A 16,433-nucleotide genomic window follows, 5' to 3' on the forward strand; every position below is an offset into this window, starting at 1 on the left:
GTTCTCCTTGGGCCGCGCGCGCGCGCCAGCCTTCCCTAAGCAACCGCCGCTCGGCCTTGTTTACGGCAGCTGGAAAAAGGACGTAAAAGCGCCGTCCTCGGGAAGAGGCTGGTTGAGGTAAATGCCGGGTGCTCTCCGGGCGCCTCAGCTGGGGAATGGGCTCTGCTGCGGGGAGAAGGCGGCACGAGGGTCTCCTGCCTGGTTTTCAGAGGAGAGCCTGCGCCTCACTTGCCGGGTACGACGGAAGGAAGGAGGGAAGGAAGGGGTGTCTCTTCTTTCGGGGTTCCTGCGTCAGGTGACCCCCGAAAATCCCCTTGCCCTTGGTTTTCCCGGCCTTGGGCAGTCCTTGAGGCCATGTAACCGGAGATTGTGCTCTGCCAGGGCCGGGATCACCGCTCATAACAACAGCCCTCTTCACCCTCCACACAACGGGAAGGAAGGAGGGCTCACCGATGTGTCACAGGCCCAGATTAGGAGCGCCTCGAGGAAACCTGCCCTGCACCTGGAGCGAAGGCAGTTTGGCACCACTTTCCCAGCCATGACTCAGTGCTGTTGACCCGTGTAGCTTTAGGAAGACTTTAGCCTTCCCTTCCAAAGGGTGCTCCTGTCTTAGCAAACTACAACTCCCAGGACTCCATAGCATTGAGCCAGGACGGGAAAACTGGTGTCAAAACTGCATTAAATGGGCGCCTAAACATCCCACCCAACCAGTGCTGCTGCTTCTTCGTATGGCTCAGCCTCATCCTTTCTCTCTTGGAATTCCCTCCTTGAGCGCTTGCAAATTCCACCTTGTTATTTATTTGTTTACAAAATGTATATGCCGCTCTTCTCACCCCGAAGGGGACTCAAAGCAGCTTTCCCTTGTTGTTTTAAAAATGTTGCTTTTCCAGAGCTTACAGGATTTTAGTTTGATGTTTGGTGGTCCTCTTTTTTCTCTTACGTTTCATTGAATATAGGTGGTGATAGTACTTTGGATATTTACAGCATTTATGTACTTAACACAAGCAGTCCAGCAAATAACAAGTTAAGGGAACAACATCAATGAACAAAGCAAAAACAAAGCCAAGATTAACTGTTGACTTTGGGCTAGGATTAGGAAAGATCTTTGAGTCCTCCTGAAGAAGAAGAAGGCTTAGCCTGAAGAAGAGAAGGCTGAGAGGAGATATGATAGCCATGTATAAATATGTGAGAGGAAGCCACAGCGAGGAGGGAGCAAGCTTGTTTTCTGCTTCCTTGGAGACTAGGACGCGGAACAATGGCTTCAAACTACAAGAGAGGAGATTCCATCTGAACATTAGGAAGAACTTCCTGACTGTGAGAGCCGTTCAGCAGTGGAACTCTCTGCCCCAGAGTGTGGTGGAGGCTCCTACTTTGGAAGCTTTTAAACAGAGGCTGGATGGCCATCTGTCAAGGGTGATTTGAGTGCAATATTCCTGCTTCTTGGCAGGGGGTTGGACTGGATGGCCCATGAGGTCTCTTCCAACTCTTTGATTCTATGGTTCTATGATCCTGGACAAGAAATTAAACATGATCCAACTATGTGATGCAACAGCTTTAAAAGCCAATGGGATTTTGGCCTGCATCAATAGGAGTATAGTGTCTAGATCCAGGGAAGTCATGCTACCTCTCTATTCTGCCTTGGCCAGACCACACCTGGAATACTGTGTCCAATTCTGGGCACCACATTTGAAGGGAGATGGTGACAGAGGAGGGCAACTAAAATGATCAAGGTCTGGAGAACAAGCCCTATGAGGAGCGGCTTAAAGAACAGGGCATATTTAGTCTGAAGAAGAGAAAGCTGAAAGGAGACATTCTGGCCATGTATAAATATGTGAGTGGAAGTCATGGGGAAGAAGGAGCAAGCTTGTTTTCTGCTGCGGTGGAGACTAGGTGTGGAACAATGGCTTCAAACTACAGGAAAGGAGATTCCACCTGAACATTAGCAAGAAGTTCCTAACTGTGAGGGGTATTCAGCAGTGCAACTCTACCCCGAAGTGTGGTGGAGGCTCTTTCTTTGGAAGCTTTTAAGCAGAGTCTGGATGGCCATCAGTCTGAGGTGTTTTGAATGCAATTTTCCTGCTTCTTGACAAGGAGTTGGACTGGATGGCCCATGAGGTCTCTTCCAACTCTATGATTTTATGATTCTTGACTTTGGGCTAGAAGTAGGGAATGTTTTATGGTCAAAGAACCCTGATATTTTCCGAACTTTGGGGATTTTAGTTTGATTCTGTTATATACCTTTGTATATTTTGATTATATCATTTTGCTTTGTGTTGTTTTGTTATTCCACTCACAGGTATGTGCACATTTTAACAGAATGGTTTTGCCATTGTATTGTACAATGTTTTGATTTGTTATTCCTCCTTTCCTTTGTATGTGTATATGTGTGCACATATATAGGTTGAGTATCTGTTACCCGGAAATCTAAAGCAGTCCAAATTGTCCATGTGGGTGGCTGAGCTAATGGCATCTGTACTTTCTTATGGTTCAGTATATGCAAACTTTATTCCATGCACAAAATTATGCAAAATATTATACATAAAATTGCCTTTAGGTTATGTGTCTAAAGTATACATGAAACAAAAATGAATTTCATGTTTAGACTTGAGCTCCATCTCCACGATATCTCAGAAAGCATATGCAAGTTTTCCAAAATCTGGAAAAGAAATCCAATCCTAACAAATTGGATAAGGAATACTCAATCTGTATTTTAAATTATATGTCTTTGTCAGGACGCACTCTTTTTGTTTTGTTTACTGTAAAGGAATGTGCACATTTGATGGCACTATATTTATAAACAATACTTTAATAGTAATAGCATGGGCAATTTTAGCTGCAAATGGATCTGTCTTGGATATAGTCAAACCACTTGGCCAGGATCTGATAGGGAGCAGCCTTTCATAATCTGTCAAGATCATCTTATATTCAACCTAAGATCTTGTACCCTACATTCTTGTTATACATTGCTGCTTATTTGCAAAACACATGTTGTGCTACTGGATTATGGCTCCTTTCCACATCTTGCCAAGAAGTGGCTCAGTCATCAAATTGTTTATGGATTTTTTTTCTATGTCCTGATTCAGTAGAGGGAGTGTTGTGGTAATTTCAGCAGCTGACTTTGAACTTTGTCTTTTATTACCTTCTCTTGCTGTGAACTCTCTTATTTACAAAGTCCTTAAGATTTACTCGCATAACTGCAGTAAATTAATTGGCAACAGCCTAGCAAATTTGTGTTTAATTCTTCTGCCAGCAAAGATATCTGGGATTGGCTGATATCAGCAGTGATTTTAAACTGAAGAGTTCAAGACCAAAATGGGAACTTGTGTCAAGATATTAATTATTGTCTTCTTTGTATCATTCAGAAGGCTTAAATGAAATTCCTTCTGATTTATTTGTTTATTTTTTCTGTGAATAACAGATGCTTTCTCTTTTCTGTGTCTGTAATCGCATTTTTATAGAAGATTACTTCTCATACTGCTTTAGTTTAGAGTTATCTGCTATTACTCACTGCAAGGCACTAATAAAATGATAGTCAATTTCCTTTAATTTACAGTCTTCTTTTTCTAATGGAGAATTGACAGCTCCAAATTACTCTGAAAATGCATCATTTATGAAGTTATTCCATGTACCTGTACTTATGTACAGATATGCTTATATCTATGCATCTAGTTCTCCTGAATTGCAAGTATGATTGAAAAATACAAAGGCAGTTTTGGTAACTACCCAACTGATTGCAGTTACTCAGATAACCAATAAGAGAACAACATAGTTTTATACAGACATTACAAGAGATTCTTATTTGGAGCACTCTCATTTATGGAGAATAATAATAATAATAATAATAATAATAATTTCAGGAGGAGTCAGCATCATTCTGTTTGGTTTAGGAGAAATACAATATGATCCCCTTCTCCAGGGTGTGTTGATGGGCCTTTCTAGTTCCTCCAGTACAATTCTATGGTATGCTTCCAGACCAAGTATAGTCAAAATATAGAGTTTATTGTTATCCACAGTTTCAGGTATTGATGGGGCCTTGGGACATATTCCCTGCAGATATCCCAGGCGGTGGGGTGGGATGGGATCATATTGTAGTTCAACTGGCCCTAGCTGAGTTACAGTACCTTAGGCTATGTTTCAGTTGAGCAAAGCCCCTGGTGGCACAGTGGGTTAAACTCTTGCGCTGGGAGGACTGAAGACCAACAGGTCGCAGGTTCGAACCCGGGGAGAGCATGGATGAGCGCCCTCTATCAGCTCCAGTTCCCCATTGCGTGGACACGAGAGAAACCTCCCACAAGGATGATAAAACATCAAAACATCAGGGCGTCCCCTGGGCAACGTCCTTGCAGACACCCAATGCTCTCATACCAGAAGCAACTTGCAGTTTCTGAAGTCGCTCCTGACACGAAAAACGTTGTGGGTGAGGTTTAAACTGCTAAGAAAATAGGTAGGATATCAACTTGCATTACAACAACAGAAGGTTATTTGTAATCATGGAATGCTTCTATCCAGGAATGAATGTTGATTCTTAACTGAAGTTGAGAAGATGATAATAACTAATGTATTCTCTCCCAGCCTCATCTAATATTCTGTCATACAGTGTCCCTAAATACTCTGGCACACTATTTGGGGGGAGGAATTGGAGAAAAATTGAGAACTTGGATCTTCTTGCTTCAATAAGGAATAGGTGGAGTTTTACTCTCTGGTAATCTAGCTCCTTGCTGGTTTTCATACATTTGTGGAAAAAGTTGAAATAATTGCTACAACACAAATTGCAATCATTGTTTATTTGCTTAATATGTAGACCATGTATATCTGTCCCTTAAATTAAAAGATACTTATTTATAGGAAGTTCAAGTTTGCATGCGCCATACTTTTGACTATAGCTACATTAAAATGCAAGGACACCGCTCTGCTTATGTTAATCTAAAATACTTTATGTTTCAGATAAACCAGAATTTCAACAACATTTTATAGCAGTTAACATCTATCAAACTTTCAAGGCTCAAAAATCCATGAGTGGGCGATCACTGAAGAAACGATGTGGGGAGTTGCAACTAGAATCCCCTGTGCGTTATGGCCATGTCCCATCTGGAGGATGTTCACTGATCAAGTTGATTCAGTTACCTACACCACCTTTGTCAAGGCACCAGTTAAAACGATTAGAAGAACATAAGTATCAAAGTGCTGGAAGATCACTGCTTGAGCCATTGATGCAAGGTTATTGGGAATGGTTAGTCAGAAGAATACCAGCTTGGATTGCTCCTAATCTCATTACAATAGTCGGACTGATAATAAATATATGTACAACTGTAATATTAGTATGCTACTGTCCAACAGCTACAGAGCAGGTAAGCGAAAAATGTTGACTTGAAGAGAATCCTCTCAATAAATGCTTCAGTGTTGAATTTTACTTGATTTATGGTGATCTGGAAACGGACACATATGGAGTTATTTGATGACATCTTAACTATTAGAAATTTTAGAAATATGTTTGCAAATACAATGTTTTTTCCACATTTGTGGGTTGAGCATTCAGATTTGATCTTGCACACATTACTGTATTTGATGTTACCTCTTTTGCTGACATATACATGACTGAAAAAATCTGTTCTCTAGGTATTTCCAAGTCATCCAGCACAATTCTGTGGTGAACATCCATCAAATGTTGACCATAGAATAACACTGGAGAACCTAGAAATGCCTAGAGAAGTATTCTCTAGGGTAAAAAATAATAGTTTTGTGGATTTTATATTTGCAGTGTTTAGGGGCTCTACATCTCTCACACCTGCAAATGTGGAAGGACTGGTGTACATCTTAACATAATTATCAGTGATATCAAATTAGGATTGATCATGTTCATAACATCACTTTCATGAAATGCCTACTGACTAATGAGTGATAGAAAATAAGAAGGGAAAATCTTAACATTAAATTTCCTCAAGCTAGTAAAAAGGGCAGAGATATCAACAATATACATGGAAAATACCTTAGCATATGAAACATGTTTTCTCCTCTGAAATATGAAAATGTAATATAACTGAGAATTGTATGTGTAAGGAAATAATATAGAATTCTTCTCTATGGCAAATGGAAATCAGTTCTGAAATATTTAGTATGTATGTTTTTATCATAGGCTTTAATAATAATAATAATAATAATAATCTCTATTCTCCAATAATAATAATAATAATCATCATCATCTTTTATTTTTAGACTGCACTATCTCCCTCAGGGGACTCAGGGCGGTTTACACAGACAAAGGCAAATATTCAATACCCGACATATACCAAAACATTACAGCAATAAACATAATACGGAATAATAACAGCATTATAGTAATCAAATGAAATTAAATATCAAAATAAAAGCACAAAACAATTAATCATTAAACAATTACATTTAAAAGCATGGTCAACAATAAAACATCTAACATAATCAGCACAATTAAAAATTGGGTAAGCATTTGGCTGTTAGTTGTTCTTAACTGTACCATAATGGCCACAAAGTACAGATAGGACAGCCTGCTTTTCAATGGCATTACTAAAGTGCTCTAATCCTCCTCCCCATATGCCAAGGTGCAAAGGTGTATTTTTAGTAGCTTTTTGAAACAGAGGAGGGTGGGGGTCATTTTTATTTCTTTTGCAAGGGAGTTCCAGAGGCAGGGAGCAATCACGGAAAAGGGCCCCTCTCTCGTCCCCACCAGCCACGCTTGTGATGGGCGGTGGGATCGAGAGGAGAGCCTCCTCCACAGACCACAGTGCTCGGGATGGTCTGTATAAGGAGATGTGATTAGACAAATAGCCTGGACCCAAACCGTTTAGGGCTTTATAGGTAATGACCAGCACTTTGTATTTAGCTCAGAAGCAGACCAGCAGCCAGTGGAGCTATCACAACATGGGAGTCATCCTCTCACTATATGGTGCTCCAGTTAGCACCCTGACTGCCGACCTCTGGATTAATTGTAGCTTCCGAACTATCCTCAAAGGCAGACCCATATAGAAATCATTGCAGTAGTCCAAACAGGATGTTACTAAGGCATGAATTACCATGGCCAAGTCAGGTTTCTCAAGGTACGGACGCAGCTGGTGCACAAGTTTTAACTCTGCCAGGGTGCTCCTGGCTGCTGCCGATACCTGGGATTCCAGGGTCAACGACGAATCCAGGATGACCCCCAAACTCTGAACCTGTGCCTTCAGAGAGAATACAACCCTGTCCAGCACAGGCTGTAACCCTATACCCTGTTCTGCTTTACTACTGACCAGGAGTACCTCTGACTTGTCTGGATTTAATTTCAGCTTGTTAGCTCTCATCCAGTCCATTACTGATGACAGACACCAGTTTAATCAAAGAAGCTTTCAATATAATATCTTCTTATTCTCATGCCACTATAGGATTTGTGCATATAAATACTTGATTAAATTCTAGTGAAACTATTCATTTTGAGATACTTGTTCTTCTGCTTTTACTCATGAAGTGATTCGTGGCTTCCTTTATTGCAAACCTGATATGTGGAAAAGGTATCACAACTGATTACTAAGTTATTAAACTTAGTCATGCTAATATGACAAAATAGAGTACTTCCAAAAAATTTATTGTCTAATCTCTGACTTGTTTATGTTATCTTCAGTTTGCATCCCTTTTGTGTTTTCTTTCTTCATCTCCAATAGTTCTTTTAACCTGGAAAAATATGTTAAGGAGGAAAAGAGAAAATAGCTTCACATTGCCTTCTCATTCGTAACAGAGTTCACCCTTTGGAAGTACCTTAAATGTGTCTAGTTCATCTTTTTTGGAAAAAAGGTTAATCTCTCTGACATATAACTGAGCAGAATGTATTTCTACAACTTCCCACCAAAGTTAATCTGGTAGTTGAACTGATGGGACATTGTTCTAGATATTTATCCTAACCACACTTATCAATTACCAGAGACAAATCATGTTCTCCTTGCTATTTTCTTCCCTCAGATTTTTTTTGTTCACATCCTGCATTAATTAGGTGTTTAGAAATAAGCCCCTTGCTACAAATAAAATCTTATGTGGTTAATGAAGAGGCTCTATTAATAAATTTCTTTGGCCCCATTACTGTTTGAATCATATTAATTGTATTTGTTAACTTTGCAGTGATAAATAAAATAACAGTGCTGAAAGTCTGGTGAAGCCAAAAATACTTTACACTTTCATTAATTTCTACTTTTCAATTACCCGTATCTTTCTATATTATTTATAGAGTATGCTATCTGTAGCAGTGCATTTTTAATCATTAAATAAAACTTTATAGGCACTGTGCAACTTAAAAGTTGTTGCAATTGATCTAAATATTCACATCTTTCAAGAATCTTTTTACACCCTGTCACTCATTCCTAGTCTTTAGCAATACCTGTATGATTCTTGCAACTATAATCTAAGGAGAGGTTCTCAAAACACAGCTGAGAAGGCCACAGATTATTTTTGTTCCACATATTTAAGATGTGTTTTGGAAATCAATCTGTGCTGAACTTGCTGAGGAAAGCACCAGATGTATTTATTGCAGATGTCTTCCACCCATCATCCATGCATTCATTTCATGAGTGTAAATGTATGATTCACTACCATTTCTAATATGCGAAAAGTTGCTTTAGCATAAACTATTCTAAATATTCCCAACTAGTACCAGTATGTAATATAGTTGTTAGAAAACATCCATATGAACTGCAACCATGCAAGTGCTAGTTCACACAGATTGGGTTACCAATAAAATGCTGCTTCAGCTCTTTGAATAACTATTTGTTTACACCCAAACACCCCTCACAGAGTTATTTGAATATATTTGTAAGAGAGAAAAAGAAAATAAAGTAGGGAAAGTCCATGAAGTTATAATTGAATGTGACATTTTATTAACTGTCATTGCAAATATATATATAATACTTAATGGTAGTAGTTATGCAAAACCTAATGAAAATTCTTCTGCCATCTCAGTGAAGTTTGATATTTTCTTACTGAAGAAATGGAAGCAGTGGTTACCATTTTAATGCGAGTATTATTGTTACGTTGCCTTATATTCTTACAGATCCTGCAGAATGGTATTTTTTTTTAAAAAAAAATAATCTGGTTACATGCCAGATACAGAAGTGAATAATTCACTGTCCACATATCAAAATTAATTTTCATCATGAAATGTTTTTATTTCATAATAATGTTTTTGTATTTTAGTGCCTACATCCCTCATGTTTTATGATAATTTAAAAAGTTTCTTTGTAAAACAGAAGGGGTGGCTGTCTTTTTCCTAATTGAAAATAAATTGAAAAAGCAGAACCAGTTTATCTGAAAGATGTCAGAATGCCTTTCTCCTATATTTAAGAAACCATATTTTATTGTAATCACATTTTTTGTGATTCCTTATAGTTAAATATTTTCTATTTCAAGAATTGATAGCACTTCACTTGTTACAAAGGATGTTCTCCTCTGCAATAATAATATACAGGAATTGCATTTGCCCTTGGAACCTTTCTAAGTTACTTTTCAATTTTTGAATTATTACCCACAGTTGAGGTTGTTTGAAATTTGATCAAATTCTTTCTCTGAAAAGAAGAATGAATATTCTTTCTTTTTCTTTGGCTATGGTCTCTTTATGTGCTAGGTAAATATGACCTCCACTTCTATCAAAAATGAGGAATTACACCACCCCTTAATTTCTGCAGTGTTTCAGGTGCTGGTGAAGAGGAAAAGTAGCGGGTTGTTAGTGGAATGGAGAAACAGTTGTGAGGAAAAATAGTTTACTGGGAATTATATATTGATGATAATGTTAACATCCTAGGAATTTGTAGGGAAAAACCTATTTTGGCTATTGAAACAACGTGGGGAAAATAGATAATGTATAATTTTCCCACTGAATGATTTCCAAGGAAATAGAAGAAGGAGAAAAGTAATTGTGTATACCTATGTATCTTTACTTAGAAATATGTCTCACGGGGTTCAGTGGACTTACTTTCTTGTAAATGCATGAAAATGGCCAAATATAGTTACTTGAGAGTGAGTTCTGTTGACTACAATGGGATAGTTTTGTGTAAAGCAGTTGTTCCCCAGCTGTGATCCATAGAGCCCAAAAGCAGTGGTTTTCAACCTGTGGGTCCCCAGATGTTTTGGCCTTTAACTCCAGAAATCCTAACAGCTGGAGTTGTAGGCCAAGACACCTGGGGACCCACAGATAGTTAACCACTGCCCTAAGGGTTCTGTGTGCACTTCCCAGGAATTCTGCGAATGCTCCAGGAAAAAATAAAAAAAAGAATGAAATTATAGAATAAGAAACAAAATGTAGAATCAAAATTAGAAAACAAGAAATTACATTCTTAACAGAAATTTGCCAACCACAGGTTTCTCATTAAATGTTTATACGTTATTTTACGTCTTAATTTAGGCCTACTGTTGCACTACAGTGCAATCTCATTCTGTTGTAATGCAAATGGTTTGGTTTATTGAACGTCGGAAGAATGGTCATGTTTTGACAATATCTTGTGTATTGGTGGTAGTGGAAAATAAAGTGAGATATGGTAAACTTTAAAAATACAGTTTCATTACATGTGCATTGCTCAATTGTTTAGATATCTCTTTACTTTATATTCCCTTACAATCTGTCCCCTCTTCCATCCCCTGTAACACTACTTTTACACATCATTCACTTGAGTCCCTTCAGGGAGAGGAGGAGGGGTATAAATAAAGTGCATTACTACATTTTATTATTAAGACATGGGGTAGGCCTAAAGGGTTCCGCCATAGAAATTGATTCTAAAAAGGGCTCAGCGGGTCAAAAGGGTTGCGAATCACTGGTGTAAAGGATTATCCATATATAAGACATGGTGCTCAATGAAATTATCCAAATGCCATGCTGCACCAAAATAAGATGATATAATTCAGAAGATAGTATGCAATACCTTGTAAATAGGGTTTTATTGGCAAAATTCAAACTTTAAATTTGTTTAAATAAATAAATTTGTTTGCCACTTCTGCTTCTTTGACTGAAATAGTGTGGTTTGCCCAAGGGCACACAATACATTTCAATGGCTGAGCAAGGATTAAGACACTGGTCTCCTGTAATCCTAGTAGTCCAGCACTCAAACTATTGTATCATACTACCTCATTCCGAAATTCCTAGAAATGTTAACATCAAAAGAAAAGTATTTTGGCTCACTACCATGCATTCAGAAACAGTTAATGGTTCACTAAATTATGAGCCTTGTATAGACTCTGGTTTTGATCTTAGTGGGATTTGACACAACTAATTTATGCACATGCTCAAAGAACTTCATCCTACACATTAAGAATTAAGAATGGGAAGAGATTTGTAAGTTTTGAGAACATGTTTTCTCTGAAATTCCATAACATTAATCTACATTTCACTTCTGTTCACTTAACTTCTGTTTTAGGCACCTTCGTGGGCGTATATTGCATGTGCGTGTGGTCTTTTCATATACCAGTCTTTGGATGCTATAGATGGGAAACAAGCAAGAAGAACTAATAGTAGTAGCCCTTTGGGAGAGCTTTTTGACCATGGCTGTGATTCACTGTCCACAGGTATTGTGCTATATTATTGAAAGCTAATAAAGTCTTTTATGGATTGGGTGAGATTGAGAATACTGCTCTGAAATACATAGTCTTCTGTTCTCTGCTGCCCCAGAGGGTAGGACCAAGTCAAATGGTGTGAAGTTACAGGGGAATAGATTTTAATAGTGCACTAGGATGATCTTGACAATAACATTAGTACATTAGAATGACCTTGACACCATTAGAATAAATTACTTAGAGTTATGGCGGGGACTCCTTTTCTTGATGTCTTCAAATAGAAAATGGACAGTTACCTGCTGAGGATACTTAAGCTGAAAATCCTGCGTTGAAAGGTTGGAATAGATGGACCATGGGGCCCCTTCCAGCTGTATGCTCCTAGGCTTTATTATAAAGAATTGTTATACCAAAAGCATAGATATAATCTAACATAATCTAGTTGTATATTTTATTCAGTTCCTGTCCAATAATCTGACAGAATGTTTTGTTGCACCATCGTAGCAGATGAAAAACCTGGACAAAAAAAATGAATACTTAATTCAAATTAAGTATTAATTAAGAATGCTGCTATAGCTGTTGAAACAGAGGCCTCTGTTCATCTGTGAACAGATGGTAAAAAATTATACAGCAGTCACTGGTTGTGGTAACATGTGTTTTGTTTGTCTCTTCAACACAAAGAGTCTGCTAATTAAATCTTCTTAGCATCCTGACTTATGGCAACCCTATGATTGTCACCTTGTCATCAGCAGACATACTCAGTCTTGCAGACTCAGGATTGTGACTTCTGGGGCTGAGACTATCCATCTGCAATATGGTCTACCTCATTTTCTGGGGCCTTCCAGTTTGCTAAGCAACATTGGTTTTTTAGTGTATTTCCTGATCATATGTTCAAAGTATGACAGCCTCAGTTTAATCCACAGAAAATTCTGGCTCGATTTGCTGTAAGCCCCATTAATTTGTTGTTTTAGTAGGCCAGGATAGCAAAGCTCTCTTCTCCATATTTCAGGTGTTTTTGTTTTTTTTCCTATGTTACAACAACACATAGAAATTGGAAATAATACAATGGCATAGATAATCCTGATTTTGGTAATCAATATATTTACACATGAGGATCTTGTGTATTTCCTATGTAGCTGCATTTCCAAATGCTTGTCTTCTTCTGCTTTCTTGACTGTAGTCTACATTTTGACTAATGATTGAACCAAGGTATAGGAAGTTTTTAACCATCTCAATGTTTTCATTGTCTAGTTTAGTTACATAAATCATCAGTGGTCACTATTTTTTTTTCTTAATGGTTGACCATAAACCTGTCTTTGTACTTTCTTCCTTGACTTTCTAAAATAATATTTTGAAGTTTTTGTTGTTTCCTGCTAGTAATATGTTAAATAGTTAAATCTGCATATGCTAAATTGTATTTTATTTATTTTATTTACCACATTTTTATCCCGCCCTTTTCAGCCCAAAGACGACTTGTAGATGTTCCTTCCTCTAATTTTTACACTTTCTTAGGGTAATCAAATATGGTAAAGCCAATTCTTTAAGAGCATTCCATCGTTTTTTACAGACGTACAAAATTGAAAGGCTTTACAACAATCTATAAAGTATAGGCTCATTTTCTTCTTAAATTCTTTATTTGCAATATGATCCCTTATGCCTCTTTTTCTTCCAGACTCAGTTTGGGCATCTGGTATTTCTCCCGCCCTAGAGTATATGGTAAAAGTCTTTGCTGCAGAACTTTGATTACCCCTTTGTTTACATGCAAAATTACTGCAATAGTCCAATGGTTACTACAGTCCCTAGTGACTCTCTTCTTGGGGATGAAATGTGTATTGAACATTTCCCATCTTTGTTTTCTGTATTTGTTAATAGATTTGAGTTACAACAAGTGTAGATTCTATCTCCATAACCTGACACAGCTCTATTGATATGCCATCAGTTCCTGGTGATTTATTTCTCCCAAGTGCTTCGAGCATAGCTTCCACTTCACATTGTAAACTGGTGGGTTCGTCTTTGAATCGTTTTTCCTTAAATGATTCTGTCATCCTTTCATTTCTTTTATATAGTTCTTCAGTATACTGTTTCCATCACCTTTAAAAAAAATTCTTGATCATGCAGTGTGTTTCCCTGCTGGTCATAAAGCATCCTCACTCTTAGAATCATAGAGTTAGAAGTTTGACTCTTGTCAGTTTCATCATTGATTAGGCTTGAGATGGCAAAGTAGAATTTGAAAATGAAGGAAACTAACTTTGTTCTTATTGCCAGACCTTTTCTTTTACTTATTACTTTGGTATAGTAACTGGCCTACTAGAGCTGCACAAGAGACTGTGCCTTGATAACATAGCCATAACAATCAACACACCCAAACTTCTAATTGATTATGAAATGTTACTACTGGTGAGAGCCAGCATGGTGTAGTGACTTGCATGTTAGACTAGGGCACTGGGATACCAGGGTTTAAATCCCTGCTCAGTCATAGAAACTCACTGGGTGGTATGGGCAAGTCACACTCTATCAATCTCAGAAGGCAATGGCAAACCCCCTATGAATCAATTTGCCCCCAAACATCCTGTAATATATTCAACTTCGAGTTGCCATAAGTTGGAAATGACTTGAGAGCATATAACAACAACACTAGTATCAGAATCCTATACATATCTGCTTGAAAGTAAATCCTGTTGAGTTTTGTGAAACTTACATCTAGGTAAGTGTGCATAGCTTTGAAATCACAGTTATTCATACTGAATCTAAAAATATAATCAATCTTTCAAATATGTCAATTTGAATTTTAATAAAAATTGATAAGCTTTTCTAGTTGCATTATGTTGGGAATGTAGTTTGTTTTACAATGTACATTATGCATAAATCTTATAGCCCAGTTTGACCTTAAATTTTAACAATCTTCTTTAGCAGTCTATATCAAGGTTAAAAGGCAGTAGGAACAAGAGTGTAGCAATTACATATTGCAGGATGTTGAACATTTGTAATAGTGGATTTGTGAACACATGTATGCATGTGTGTGCATTGGTTTTGTAATCTATATTCATTTAATTGATTTTTTGCCTCCAGTCTTTGTGGTTTTGGGAACGTGTATTGCTGTGCAGCTGGGTACAAATCCTGACTGGATGTTCTTCTGCTGTTTTGCTGGGACGTTCATGTTTTACTGTGCACACTGGCAGACCTATGTTTCTGGAACACTGCGCTTTGGAATGTAAGTAAATATTAAATTAATCTAACAATTGTTGTCTCATCTTGTATTGTTGAAACCTTAAGCCAATAAGTGTGTATTTATACATTTCATGTCTGTATATTGAAATAATGGTATAGTTTTTAGTCTGACAGCAACTGGACACAGTGTCATCATTTAATCAGTTTTCAATAGCATACATTGATTAAAACAATATAAACTCATAGCAGTTATTCAAAATCATAAAATTCCCTTTTCATATTTTATAAGACAAATCAATAGATTGTATTTCACAGACATTATCCAGTAGTAGTCGTGAAATAATCCTGTAGACTTCAGTAAGATTGGAACAAGAATAATGTTGATTAAGAGACCTATGAATGAAAGATTCCATCTAAAAATTGTAGATTCTCTATATTATTGCTTGATGAACATTATTACAGAGAGAGGAGTTAGTAAGTATAATCCAGAAATAGGACTCAGAATGTACTGTGATGAACTTTCCAACACTACTGGGATATTATTATGCTAGCAGATGCTTCAGGAAGTGATTCCAATATAAAATGTTGAGGAGGGCAGAATTGTGCTGGCACAACAGTTGATCTGTGATGAGTATTCTGTTTTGCAGCAGGTCTTAAATGAGCCCCTTTTAAGTGGATTAGTCATACATTCTGATTTTTAAAAAGTATAAAACTAAATTACTGCAATTCTGACTGATTTATGAGTTGCTTTTCTTGGCAGAGGATGAGTGCCTTTGCTACATTGACTTTTACAGCTAATGGAATGGGCAGCACAATATATGTAGTTTACAGGTTGGTCAGTGATTAATTAGAGAATTCAGTCCCCTGCAATAGTGACTCCTTTTTCATCAGTATATGTTCTGTTCTCTTTTGAAAAAAAAATCTTAACTAAACATCTTCCTTCTGTTAGTCATTATTTTTATGAGTTTGCTTGAATGCCTTTTATGTGTTTTGACATGCTGAATCCAAATGAGTACCTTGATGATACACTCCGGAGCATACCATACAACCAGGAGTGATAGCAAAGGTAGCTGAGGCCAACTATTTAAAAATATGTTCTAATTTAAATAATTTTCATGTAATTTTGAAGACAGGTCATTATTTGGCTTAGTATTGATTCCCAATTGTTTTAGAAGCCCAACTAGTAAAAATACAATATGTGTTTATTCTGAACAAGAATTGATAGAAAACAAATGAAACCAAATGTATTCATTGTAGAGCACAGCAGGGAGCCAATCCTCTAGATCAGTAGTTCCCAAACTTTTTCAGTTATGGAACCCTTCAGAAGTCCTTCCTTCTTTCATCTACTCCTATTGCCCAAAAGTTTTGTATAATATAGTAGATTTGGAAATAAAAAGAAAACATTATAAATATAACCACAAACATTTATTTTGATAGAGGAAAATATTGGATTCACACCGAGAGTGATGAATGAAATTGTTTTATTTTTGTAATTAAATAGTTTTGAAATTAGGATTTAAATATTGGAATTTAAACTGCAAATCTTTAATTTGTGAGTTTTAATTGAAAACCTATATGTGAATTATGTTTGCTTTTAGGATATTTTCAAACATTTTAAAAATGGTTTTGATTACAGTTTAGAGTCATTGAGCTCAGTAGGAGCTTTGCCTCTGATTTTATTAGAACATGGAGTATCTATTATTAATGCTTTTTACTCCTCTCTGTGACTACCTTTG

At 37.1% G+C, this 16,433-nt stretch overlaps 1 protein-coding gene across 3 annotated transcripts in view; it reads left to right on the forward strand.

Moving 5' to 3' along the window:
• The first annotated feature begins 15 nt into the window (after positions 1 to 15).
• Positions 16 to 16,433, forward strand: part of CEPT1 (choline/ethanolamine phosphotransferase 1) — a 29,509-nt gene continuing 13,091 nt past the window's right edge. The window contains exons 1-4 of one of the 3 annotated variants that reach the window (XM_060772478.2): positions 16 to 117; positions 4,945 to 5,348; positions 11,397 to 11,544; positions 14,599 to 14,740. In XM_060772478.2, coding sequence (XP_060628461.1) covers positions 5,013 to 5,348; positions 11,397 to 11,544; positions 14,599 to 14,740 — 626 coding nt within the window. In that variant the 5' untranslated portion in view covers positions 16 to 117; positions 4,945 to 5,012. Of the gene's footprint in view, positions 118 to 151; positions 236 to 4,944; positions 5,349 to 11,396; positions 11,545 to 14,598; positions 14,741 to 16,433 lie in introns of those variants that run through there. The other 2 variants (XM_060772477.2, XM_060772481.2) reach the window with 2 other exon arrangements.

This window comes from Anolis sagrei, chromosome 4 (assembly GCF_037176765.1).
Source record: "Anolis sagrei isolate rAnoSag1 chromosome 4, rAnoSag1.mat, whole genome shotgun sequence".
In the NCBI taxonomy this organism is placed as follows: Eukaryota; Metazoa; Chordata; class Lepidosauria; order Squamata; family Dactyloidae; genus Anolis; species Anolis sagrei.